Source organism: Orycteropus afer, unplaced genomic scaffold (genome assembly GCF_000298275.1).
Source record: "Orycteropus afer afer isolate SDZICR_OR568_19922 unplaced genomic scaffold, OryAfe1.0 scaffold00252, whole genome shotgun sequence".
NCBI classification, from domain to species: Eukaryota; Metazoa; Chordata; class Mammalia; order Tubulidentata; family Orycteropodidae; genus Orycteropus; species Orycteropus afer.
In genome coordinates this window covers 1,777,673-1,791,275 of record NW_006921839.1, presented here as the reverse complement: position 1 = coordinate 1,791,275, position 13,603 = coordinate 1,777,673, and the positions used below count along the sequence as shown (strand labels likewise).

Here is a 13,603-nt window from a genome sequence, read left to right as displayed (position 1 = left end):
AAAGACAAGGAAACAATTAGTCCAGAGGGTAATGGACCATGTGAACCCCAGCCTCCGTGACCGTAAGACCAGAATAAGTAGATGATGTCCAGCTACCACTGCTGGCCACTCTGAAATGGATCAGAAGAGGAGGTCCCAGAGAGAGTGGGAGAAAAATGTGGAACTACACTTAGATCTTAAAAAAGACGAGGCTTACTAATCTGACAGAAACTGGTGGAAGCCCTGAGACTGTGGCCCTTAGACATTCTTCAAGTCAGGAACTAAACTCACCGCCATGACTCACATGTCAGCCAAATGGTAGGCCTGTAAGGTGAGCAATAATACCAGGAAGGTACGTGCTCATTAGAACAGTTAACCATGTAAGATCAAAAGGGTAGCATTTACCTACCAATAAAGCTAGAAGGAAGGAAGGGAATAGGAAAACAGGGTAAAGGGAAATGGTAAACACAGGGAGGAAGTGGGGAAAATGCTGTTACATTGTAAGGATTGCAATGAATGTCACAACAAAGTTTATATGAATTGTTGAATGGAAAACCAATTTGCTCTGTAATCTTTCATCCAAATCACAATTTAAATAAATAAATAAATAATCGAACTTTGTATTGCATTAGGCAGATCTGCATAGGGCTTCTTTAAAATATTCAAAAGCAAAGATGTCAATTCAAGGACTAAGGTGCACCTGACTAAGCCATGGTATTTTCAGTTACCTCATATCCATGCAAAAGCTGGAAAATAGAAGACCCAAGAATTCATGCCTTTGAATTATGGTGGTAATAAAGAATATTGAACCATACTGTGGACTGCCAGAAGAATGAACAAATCTGTATTGGAGGAAGTACAGCCAGAATGCTTCTTAGAAGTGAGGGTGGTGAGACTTGGTCTCACATACTTTGGGCTTGCTATCAGAAGGGACTAGTCTCTGCAGAAGAACATCATGCTTGGTAAAGTAGAGGGTCTATGAAAAAGAGAAAGACCCTCAGTAAGGTGTGTTGACAAAGTGGCTGCGCCAGTGGGCTCAAACATGGAACATGGCTCAAGACTGGGCAGTGTTTCATTCTGTTGTACAAAGAGTTGCTATGAATCAGAACTGAGTTAATGACACCTGAAAACGAACTCTTCTGTATTCCCCTACTGCCAGATAATGCTTCTGTGTTTCTCTATTCAGCTGACTCTCCTACTCTGTGTAATACCTATTTCAAACCTTCTCTCTAAATTTTGATTGCTTTGTTTCTTCCTCACTTTTAGTAGATGCTTCCTATTTTATAAGGAAAGTAGAACCATTAGAGGGGAACTAACTCAGCTTCTTGCTATCATATTTGCAGAACAGCACACATCTACACCTGTTTTCCTTCTTCTATTCTAGTGGCAAAGGTCAGTTTCTACCTATGCACTGGATCCCATCCTCTTGCAAGGAATCCTGTGAATGCTTTTTTCTGCACAGACAAGTAATTAAATATCATGACATTTCCTTCATCTTCAACCCCACTGTCCTGCAAGCTACCACTCTGTCTTCTCTTCTCCATAGCCAAGCTTGTTGAACATTTTCTATACTCCCTCCCCCTTTCTCAATCTCTTCTCATTTCTCAGTCTGTCACAGAACAGCTACTAAAATTGCTGGGTACTTCTGTTGTTTACCTGGAGCTCTCAGCAGCTTTTAAACTTTCAGTTCTCTCCTAGTTCCCTAGGTTCAGCAAGAGCACCCACTCATCTCACACTTTCTGTACTTCTGAGCCTTCCTCCGTAACCTCTATAAATAGATGCCTCTTCTTCAACTTGACTTAAATTTTGTAATTTCTTGGAGTTGTCCTCAGACCCTCTTTTCTTCCTTCTGCTATGCTTTCTTCCTGGACAGTCTGAATTAGTGCAATAGCTTGAGTTATGTGTATGCCATCATCTCTCGCGTTTTTATTTTTGCCCAGACCCCCCTTCTGAACTTTGTTGTTGTGTTACAGACTTACACAATATCTGTATGTTCAGCACTACAACTTGGAATTTTGAGAGTAACTCAAACTCAGCATGTTTAAACTTGAACTCCTACTGTGTTTCCTAATTAAATGTTATCACTTTCCATCTGGCTGGTCAAGTCAGAAATCAGATCATTTTTGATTCTTATCTCTTAATTCCATATTCACCAACACTGAGGTCTTGTTGCATCTGTCTACTAAATCTTTCCTGTATCTGGACATTTCTCTCTACCCACACTGTTCCTACTCTTTCCTTAGCCACTGTCATGTTTTGACCAGAGTAGTAGATATTTTTCCTTTGTCTAGTCTTGACTCTCCAGTCTATTTCCCCATTACAGCTAGAATGTCTTTAAAAATAATTAATAATAATAATAATACAGTTGTGACCTTCCCCTACCAAAACCCTTTGATGGCTTCCCATAAACTGGAAAAAATCCAAAATTCTTAATTTAGTCCCTCTATGATATGGCCCCTGTCCACCTCTTTAACTTCACTGTGTGACAATTCTCATCCTTCTCTATTGCAGCCATATTGGACTCTGCTTTTCTTGTCCAAACTAACCTCTTTGCCACCTCAGAACCTTTATGTTCTGCCTGGACTGTTTCCCCTCAATCTTTTTCCTGGCTAATCTTTACTCATCCCTCAGATATCTGACTAGATATCACTTTCTTTAAGTGTTTTCTGACCCACAAAACTAGGTTGGATCCCACTTTTACATTTGCATGGCGCCTTGCAGGAAAAAAAGCTAGAAGCAATACTGTGCCAACTTTTGATAGTGCCAACTAGAGTGGAATATTTTCTTGGTAGTAGCATTTATCATCTCGGTTTTACCTCTGTTCCACTGTGTAGAACTCTTCTCCAGACTTCTTTATATCCCTTATTCAGGAAGTAATAATTCTTTGTGTTATGTAGTGCTTTTCATAGCAGTTTTATTTTCATATTTTCTGCTGATCCTTAACACAGCCCTGTAAAGTATCTAGGGCAGAAGTGTTAACTACATTTCACGTATGAGGAAGCTGTGACTGGGAAGAGATTTCTAAGTAACCATCTTTCATGTCTGGCCTGTCAGTCCCAGTACACTGTTTTATCATGTGAATAGCATAAACATGTATCTAAAAAGAATCATTGAGGAACAAAATTGTAGTAATTTGGCATCTTATTTCTTCAGAATTAGTAAAAAAAAATATATTTCTTTAATATTCTAGCTTGAAATTCAGAATCATCCTTTTTTTGAATCACTCAGCTGGACTGACCTTGTGCAAAAGAAGATCCCACCACCTTTTAATCCTAATGTGGTACGTATATATCTAAATCTTTGTTTCTAAAATAGTATAACATAAACTGTAGTCATTACAGTTGTAGCAATAGATCTCAAAATCTAACCTCAGTGAAATAGAGTTAGTACCTATTTGTGAAATATGGTATACTACCAATAAGATTATAATTATATTAGGTTGATAAAAATGTTTTCCAGCACATTAGTTGTGGAGTTTTCTTGGAGCATGTTTAAGAAAAGAATGAGTCCATTAGATTTAAAAATATATATATATATAAATTAAAGTAACACTGATACACATTTTTTTCTATACTAATGCTCTGGTAGCATAGTGCCTAAAGCACTTGACTGCTAACCAGAAGGCTGGCGGTTCAAACCCACAGGCCACTCCTCAGAAGGAAGGTTGGGCAATCTACTGCCTTGGAAACCCAAAGAGGGGTCGTTATGAGTCAGGTCCGACTCGATGGCATATAACAGCAGCAATGTAAAAACAGATGCAGGAAAAAATTGGTAATGTAAGGTAAATTGTTACATCTTTTTTGGAAAACAGTAATACAATATACTGTAAAAATATTCATGTTAGGTCAACATTTTAAATCTACTGATGGGCATATTTCAGAAAGATGCATCACCAAAGATGTGCTTCACAGTATTAACAATGTTGAAAAATGTTTGGAAAAAAATATTTAATAGAGAAACTGTTGTTAATAACCATCTGTTAGCTAGTAATCATATTAGTAAATATTAATAGCTTTCTATGTACCAGGCAAAGTGATGTACACTTTTGTGCATACCTAATACATAATTTACTCTTCAATAAGCTACCAAGTTTCTGCTATTACTATTGTTATTACTATGTATGAGGTTTTTTTGGCCTAATAGACAGATTTATTTATTTATTTTGTTGTTATTTTAATGGATGTTTACAGAGCAAATTCGTTTTCCATTCAGTAGTTCACACACATCTTGTTTCATGACGTCAAGTGCAATCATCCCCATAAGGTGACAGCTTTCTTCCCAGTTCCTCCCTAGGTTACCTTTTCCCTGTGTCCTTTCCTATGCATTCCTGCCCTCTGCGCTTTCTCCCTGTGAAAATGCTGCCCTTCTGATCTCCATTGGTTGGTTGTTCTAAGGAGTGTACCTACCTGGTATAAATGTTTACCATATAGGCCTGTCCATTGGCTGCCTGGAAACCATAGGAGTGAGTTCAGTTCCAGGCCTGAAGGATGACCAGGGGCCATAGTCTTAGGGGTTTCACCAGCCTGGTCTTTTTTATGATTTTGAGTTTTGTTTCACATTTTTCTCCCACTCTATCCAGGATCTATTTTGATCCCACTCCCAAGTGCTTGACAGTGGTAGCCAGGTACCATCTGTTTCTTCTGGTCTCAGGGTCATGTAGGCTGAGGATCACATGGTCCACTAGTCCCATACGTCTTTGGTTTTCATCATTCTTCTTTGCTCCGAATGCAGAGAGACCAATTTTTGCATCTTAGATGGCCACTTACTATCTTTTAAGACCCCAATTGCTACTCAACAAAGTAGGATATAGAACAGTGTTTTTGTATAGTATGTTAACCCAGTTGAGCTTGATGTCCCCTGTGAACATGGTTGTCCTTAGCCTGTGAGCCCAGTGACTCATTCCCTCAGGTTATTTGGCTGTGGCTAAGAAGTTATCATAACTTTGCCCCCGTAGCTCTATTTTATATATTTGGACATTCTTACAGCATGTACAAATGCGTATGCAGAAATATCACCTGCCAAATTATATATGGTCATGGGTATATTCCTTTTTGCCTAGACATACCCTACTGTGCATATTTCATAAATAAGGAAATGGAAACTCAGAGATGTCACATAGCTGGACAAAAAGCAGCAGAGCCACAGTTTAAATCTGTTCCTGCTCTAAAGTCAGTATTCTTTCTGTTAAGCAGTATAGCCTTTTCTTGTTGAGTAAATGATAATAAATATTAAAATGAGTAAAACATCCTTCTCGTGGTAAGTGATAACATGATAATTAAGATATTTGTGACTTATGATTACAGCTATAAAAATAGGGGTAATACCTGGAAGAGAATATAAACCAAGGTTGATTTGGGGTGTTAGGATCATAGGCAAATTATGTTTTCTTTTATTTAAAGATTTACTGTTGTTGTGAAGATTAGGAAGTACTTTTTTAATGATGTTGTTGTTGTTGTTATGTGCTGTCGAGTCAGACCCGACTCATAGCAACCCCTCCTTGGGTTTCCGTGGTGGCATCACTACGGAAGTAGATTGCCCAACCTTCCTTCCAAGGAGTGGTTGGTGGATTTGAACCACCAGCCTTCTGATTAGCAGTCAAGTGCCTTAGGCACTACGTTACCACAGCTCCTTTATGATAGAGCAGGATAATGACATCACTGCCAGGAAGTATTATATAGTCTGCTCCAGCTTTGTCAAAGATTAGTTTAAGAGCATAGCTTATAAACCAAACCCATTGGCAAGTCAATTCCAACTCAAGACAACCCTGTAGAACAGAGTAAAACTGACCCATAGGGTTTCCAGGTTTCCAGGGCAATAAATGTTTATGGAAGGAGACTGCAACATCTTTCTTCCATGGAGCAGCTGGTGGGTTTGAACCACCGACCTTTTGGTAGCATCTAAGCACTTAGCCATTGTCCCACCAGGGTTCCTTCATAACTTACATGAAAAAACCTAACCCACTGCCATCTAGTCAATTCAGATTCGTAGTGACCCCATAAGACAGGGTAGAAGTGCCCCATAGAGTTTCCAAGGCTATAAAGCTTTACATAAACAGACTTCCTCATTTTTATCCTGCGGAGCGGCTGATGGATTTGAAATGCCGACCTTTTGATTAGCAACTGAGTGCTTCTCTTGTATACCACCAGAGCTCCTACTCATAGCTCATGGCTGATATTAATTAAGAGGTGTGATATGTACACATTGAGACATCACAGTGTTTGTAAACTGACTGATAACATGTAGCTCATCCAAAAGTGACTTTCAGAAGTGATTATTAGAGATGATTTCTTTCCCTAATTTCTGGAGTTTATAGTAGGAACCCAAGATCCATAAGAATGCTTTTTTCTTTATAGAGTCCTTTAGTTTTTGTGGCCTCAAAGAAATGTGTCATTAAGCACACTAAGGAGTAGGGATTCCTTGTAAGCAACTTTGGAAATGGAAACAGCATTGACTTTATAATACCTCCAGGTTTGAATCCTGCTCTTCTGTGTCTAATTAGAGGCTAAGTTGTTAACCTCTCCAAGCCCTTATTTTGCTTTTTCCTAACATGGGTTGTGAGGTTTAATTTAGATAATGCTTGTAAACCATCTGCATGTGTTGCACATAATAGTTATTCAATAAATACTGATTGTCTTCTTCCTTTCCTTATGTTTGAGAATTTGTCAGTTAAATATATATAGACACTTAGATAGAAAACACAAAGAAATATTCCTTTAAGAATAACTACAGTTAAAGAGACAGAATGTATATAAAGAGAGAAGAAAAATTAAATTACTATATGGTTGCATGTATTAGGCATTTAGGGAAGTGCATTGAATTGAAATATGTAACGTGAGGCAACAAAAGAGATGCCTCATAGTAATTTATGGCTACATCTATGGAAAGAAAAAAAAGCTGACAAATTATTTTTGATCCTTACTCTTCCTAACTATCAACAAATTGAATTCATTGAGTTTGAGTCTGGTTTTTAAAATTTAAAAAGGGAAAGAAAAAGTTGGGTTATTTACTATACTCAGCTTCACTATTTCTATGATAAATACTTCTAGCAGTTAATAGAAGTGCTTCCAAAAAAACTTTATTTAGTTGTGCAGTTCAATTATATAATCCAAATAGTCTGATTTATAAAAGTATCAGTCACTTTATTTCCCTGTTAACAGTGGGTAAATATTTCTGAATTCATTTTTGTTTTAATCCTCAGAATTAAATTTATATTACTAAATAGTTTAATCATCTTCATTTCCTTCTCTCAAGATTTGAAAACCAAGACCAAACCCATTGCCATCAAGTAAGTTCTGGCTCATAGTGACCCCCCATAGGATTTCCAAGGCTGTAAATGTTTATGGAAGCAGACTACCCCATCTTTCTCCCACAGAGCAGCTGTTGAGTTAGAACCACTGACCTTTTGGTTAGCAGCCCAGTGCCTTACCACGTGCCACCAGATCTCCTGTTACTATCAAAGAGAAGGGTTAATAGCAGTTGACTAATACAAGGAGCCTTGGTGTTGTAATAGTTAAGCACTCAGCTGCTAACCAGAAGGTCAGAGGTTCGAGCCCATCGGCAGCATCTCTGGAGAGAAGACCTGGCCATTTGCTCCCATACAGATTACAGCCTAGGAAAGCCTATAAGACAGTCCTAATTATGTTCTATTAGGGTCACTATGAATCAGTTCAATGGCACAGCACACAGCAGCAACAACAATACAAGTAACATAATGGGTAGGTTATATCTCAGTACCAGCCATGAAGTCATTGGCAAGATTCTTAAAAAGCTAAATATAACTATTGGTCTCATTTATTGAGTGCCTTCTACATGTCATGTTCTGGGAATTTTATGTATTAACTCATCAGATCCTCACAACAAACTTAAGAGCTAGGTAGCAGTTTTCTAATTTTATACAAGAGGAAACAAGATTTCACAGCTAGAATTCAAACTTTAGTCTAGAGCCCATATTTCTGGGGGTATATGTAAGAATTTGATGATATGGTATGTGTTTGTGTATGTGTATATATATAATCTCTCATATTCTTTCTCATCTGGGGACGATTTTCTCATATGGAAGGCCTCTACCATGCAGGAGCTCTGGTAGCATAGTGCCTAAGGCACTTGACTGCTAACCAGGAGGCTGGTGGTTCAAACCCACCAGCCACTCCTCGGAAGGAAGGTTGGGCAATCCTACTTCCGTAGTGATAACTGCCTCGGAGACCCAAGGAGGGGTCGCTAGGAGTCGGGGCCGACTCAATGGCAAATAACAACAACACCACCATGCAGGCTCATTATATCCTTGGCTTATAGTTCTAAATCCTCATCTATTCTCCTGAGTTAGACTTGATGACTTTACATTTTAAGGATTCCCTTTTCCTTTGAAGGAGCACTGTGGTGCCGTGGTGCAACACTCAGCTGCTAACCAAAAGAATGGAGGTTCAAAACCAGCTGCCCAGCAGCTCTGTGGGAGATAAACCTAGCAGTCTGTTTCTGTAAAGATTACAGCCAAGAAAACCCCAGGGGACAGGTCTGCTCTTGTCACATGGGGTTGCTATAAGTTGAAATCCACCCAGCAATAACAACTTCACCCAGCAATAACAACTTCCCTTAGAGCAGAGATAGCCTAGGATTTTAGGGGTGGACTTTAAGAATGAATCACCTGAATTTGTCTCCCAATTTTCACTTGCAGATGCATCAGAAGAAGAGTGTCTATTAGCATAAGCAGCCTCCACACTTCATTTCCCATGTGCCTTGTCCCACTTAGGCCCTAGCTGTATGTTTCATGGCATTCTCTGTAGCACAGAAAGAGTCACCTCCCACAGTTTTATTTATAACCCCTTCACCCAGCCAGAATTAAGGAGCAAGGTTAGCAGACATATATGGCAGCTCAAATGCAAAATGTTAACCTTACAACCTACCTGAGCCCCTTCTCTGAACTTAGAGGTGATGATGGATAGAGGAAAAAGGAGAAGTTATAGTACCTGGGATTCCAGTTAGCATAGATTCCCACATGTGATGCTGGCCTTCTCTACCCCACTTTTGATATCTATACTTGCTAGGACTAAATGTACAACTCATAATACAGTTTTAATGAAGGACTAAATTCATGAAAGAAAGACTGTCTTAGTTATCTGGTGCTGCTGTAAAAAAAAATACCACAAGTGGATAGCTTTAACAAACAGAATTCATTCTGTCACAGTTTAGGGGACTAGACATCTGCATTTAGTACTCCGGCTGAAGTGGAAGGCTTTCTCTCTCTTTTGGCCCTGGAGAAAGAAGATCTTTATTTCTTTTCAACATCTGTAGTCTCAGCATTCCTTGGAGATATGCATGTACCTTGGCATCAGTCTTCCCTTGGGTCTAGCAGGTTCTCAGTGCAGGGACTCTGGGTCCAAAGGACATGTTCTACTCTTGGCTCTTCTTTTTTGGTGGTAGTTAGATCCCTTTGATCTCTGTTCACTTGTTTAATCTCTTTTATATCTCAAAAGAGATTGACTCAAGATATAACTTATTCCTGTAGATTGTATCCTGCCTCATTAGCATAACTGCCTGTAATCCTGCCTTTTACAATACACAGGATAATTATATCAGATCACAGAATGAAAAACAATTACAAAATACTGAGAACTATGGCCCTACCAAGTTGACATGTATTTTAGGGGGACACAGTTCAGTACATAACAAAAGCTAACTTCAATAATTGTATGCTTTTGATGTTTAAGGCTGGACCAGATGATATCCGGAACTTTGATGCAGCATTTACCGAAGAAACAGTTCCATATTCTGTATGTGTGTCTTCTGACTATTCTATTGTGAACGCCAGTGTACTGGAGGCAGATGATGCATTCCTTGGCTTCTCTTATGCACCTCCTTCAGAAGACTTATTTTTGTGAAGGGTTTGCCATTCAGAAACATCGAGCAAATAAAAACTTATGAATGGGACTGAAATTCCTATTTGTGTGAATATAAAAACTATGTCTAACTAGTGCCTCATTTTTACATGTAATGTTGGTAACTATGAAAATGTATTTTTTGCTGTATGCAAGAAAATAGGGCATTTCAAAGAGCTAAATTTTGAATTAAAATTTGTATTCTTGTTAATTAAGCTTATTTTTAAATAGAACTTTAAAAGCTATTAGCATTAACCTATTTTTTAAAGAAAACTTTTTTGCTGTTGACTGTTTCCCTCTTAAGTTTACACTAACATCTACCCAAAATAGACTGTTTTTCAAGAATCTATTTCAGTTCACTTGATATATATTAATGTCTTTTTAACTCTGTTACGACTTTTGTTTTTAAATCAGAACTATGCAATTGGTACATGGTGGTTTAAGAAGAAACCACATCTTTCCACATTAAATCACTGTTTGAAATAATCATATCATGGTAGAATTAAAACATAAATGCATAATTAACATATTGGCAACTAGTTAAACTTTGAATAACAATTCATTCTGTAGATCACTTTAAGAACTAAAAAAGAAAATTCTTTGCTTTTGAAATACCAATTCAAATTTGTGAATTATTTTTTCTTTGGAAGAAAAGGAGAGGTTTAATAGTTAGAAATTTTAGGTATTCCCAAAGATCTGAAGAGTAATAAGTACTGCTGAATATTTTTTAGGTGGTGCCAAAAATGAATGTTTCTGTGTCATATATTTATATTGCAAAAGTTTTCTATTTATTTTCACATTGTTAGTTTTTGATGTTATGAATGTTTAATACACTGTTAAGTAGTCTAGTCCTTGGCATTAGCTTTTGCAAATAACTGTTTCAGAACTTTCTAATTGGTTGATAAGTAGAAAAAATTAGAGCTTTTTAGAGTATTTACCTAATTGGGAATTAAAAAGTAGAGTATCATATACTGAGTCATTGTAAAAATGCACAGTTTCATTATGATGTGACAAAAGTTAAAAATAATTCAAGCAAATGCATATTTAGAATCTTATGTCTCTTAGAAAAGTACAAGAAACTGACCTTAAAATCATTACATGGCAACTAACTCATGCACTTGTAATTGTGAAAGAGAATAATTACATAAAAACTTTAGAAGTTAAAATTCTGTTTCTTTGCTTGGTGTAGAGGTTTTTTTAAGTCATACGGGAAACACTGTGAAAGGGTTCAGTGATCTAGTTTGCTCCAAGCACAAGCATTCCTTGTATGTATTTGTCTCAAGAAAGAAATCACAAAAATATTTCACGTCGGTCCCCTCTGGCTTATAAATTTTCAGTAGAATGGAGTGGGGTTCTTTTGTTATTAAATTAATAGTACTTACATCTAACACACTGAATCTTCTTTCAGAGATAAGACTTCATGTACACTGTAAATATTTGGTTTATTTGGCACTACTGTAAATGGGTAAGTTCTGCTTTTACACAAGTTCTTTGTTTATTACAGAGCAAAATAAAAACCAGCTACTTAGGATTTTCTTTCTTTCTCAGCCACTACGTAATTGAACTGCCAAAAATGGAAGTGCAATATTGTATATTTTTAAGAAAAATTTTAAATAGTTTTGATGTTTCTAGGATCTCAAGAAATCTATGTGGATAATAAAACTTGAAAAAGGATTAATGGTCAACTAATGCTTGTCATTATTTGAAATTAATATGAGTAATGGTTACAGTAATTGCAAAAATAAATTATGTGTGTGATGAAGAAAGTGTAAAAGTTGAACAAAATATGTAGGTACACATGTAAATGACTAGATTATTATAGGTTGGCATTTTTAACATCACAGAACAAAATCTCATCCAGATTTAAAGTTTATCTTTTCTCTCGGAGCATGCCAGTATTAGAACTCTTTAGGCCTTTCAGTGCTTAACTATTTCATGATTACTTTTAAAATAAACTCTATGGTGTAAATGATGATTCTGTAGTATTCTTCATGTTACCTTTCTTATTTTATTGCATATGATACAGTGTAGTGCTTTCAAACTATTCCTACATCATCACTCATACAGAAAATTATAAATTTTGTTTGGCACACCTAGGGGAGGTATTAAATGACATAAACACAGCAGCAGACACAATGTATTAATATATACCAAAATAATACTTAAATTTAAGAAATTTACAAAGGGAGCCAATAAACACTGTTCAGGTATAATTAAGGCAATGATAAATACTTGAGTAGTGATTTAAATATTCTAAATTTACCACTATAAAAAAGTGTACCATTACAACATCTTTTTAGTATACCAGTAAATGGTACAGTTTATACATGCACACACACACACAAATACAAAATATTTTGTATAAATACATACAAAAATACAAAATATTTTTGTAGAGTCACTACAAAAATGTTTTGAGTCACTCTTTGAAACAGGTACTGTATAAAAAGTGGGAGTAGGTGTGCAGTAACATTTCTGTTAATACTGGAATGATTTCTTCAGTAAAGCATGTTTAAATTGGTAATTTGTCATACATGCAGTTTGAATGTTAACTATTTTTTATGTGAAATTTTCTGCCACTTGTCTTTAAAGTCAACATTCTGCTTTTGTTGGGTTTTGCAACTTATTCCATATCCCATGTTTTGTTCAGAAGGGTTCACTGCTATGAAAAGACTGGGGTTCTTCTTTCTTTGCCACTTTTCTTCTCCTTTGTTACCAAATATTAAAAGAAATTGCTCTCTAACTTTCCTTGACAGCATTCCAATTTGAAATTTGCAATTGACCCTCGAACAGCACAGGAATTAAGGGTGCCAACTCCTACCCCTTTCCCCTCATCCCCTCTCAGGTCGAAAATTTGGGTATAACTTCTGACTCCCAAAAATGCTAACTACCAATAGCCTACTGTTGACCATTACCTATATAGCCTTACCTATAACACGGAGAGTTGATTAACATGGTTCTTGCCATAAATTTACTAGATTTTGACACAAAGACACAGGCATACACAACAGATAAATTGATTGATTATACAGAATGGTGATTATTTACTATTCATTACATGGAAGTGGGTCATTGTAAAAGTCTTCATCTTTAAGGTCTTCACATTGAGTAGGTTGAGGAGAAGAAAGAGGAAGGGTTGATTGTGCTATCTTGGATGGTGGAGGTGGAAAGAGGCACATTTGGTGTAACTTTATGGAATTATATCATAATTTGTCTTTTTTGCATTTTCATTTCTTTAAAATGTTTCTATGCAGTACCAATCCTTCCACCATTTAGTTTCCGTGCCCATATCATAGAAGGGTCCTTGTCCTTAAAGAAGTCAAAAGCAGTCTTGACTAATCAGAGCTCTTCTGCCAAATTGTCAATTTATTTCCTGCACAACTTCTGTATCTTCTTCCTAATCATGTGGCACTGGTTAGGAAGCAGTCATTTCCATCAAGTTATCTTCCGTTAATTCCTCTGGTGTGGTGTCCGTTAGCTCTTGAATTTCTCATGATCCTTATCTCGAAGAAAATCCAAGTACAAGTGGATCCACACAGTTCAAACCTGTGTTGTTAAAGGGCCAACTGTGTATCATTAACTATTTTAGGTGTCTTGCCAATATTATATAATCATCCATTTGTAATCCTTAAAACATACCATTTTAGTTACAAGAATCCCAATGCAAAGATATTTCTCATCTCACTGGTTGATTCTGTATTATGCCCACTTTTACAGTGGTAATTAAACCATAAAGAAAAAGAATCTCAAAA

General features: G+C 36.8%; 1 protein-coding gene across 1 annotated transcript in view; it reads left to right on the top strand.

Moving 5' to 3' along the window:
* LOC103204526 (serine/threonine-protein kinase Sgk3) overlaps positions 1 to 9,854 on the top strand; it is a 118,202-nt gene extending 108,348 nt beyond the window's left edge. The window contains exons 15-16 of the mRNA XM_007949718.2: positions 3,170 to 3,259; positions 9,684 to 9,854. Coding sequence (XP_007947909.1) covers positions 3,170 to 3,259; positions 9,684 to 9,854 — 261 coding nt within the window. The remainder of the gene's footprint in view (positions 1 to 3,169; positions 3,260 to 9,683) is intronic.
* Positions 9,855 to 13,603: the final 3,749 nt, after the last annotated feature.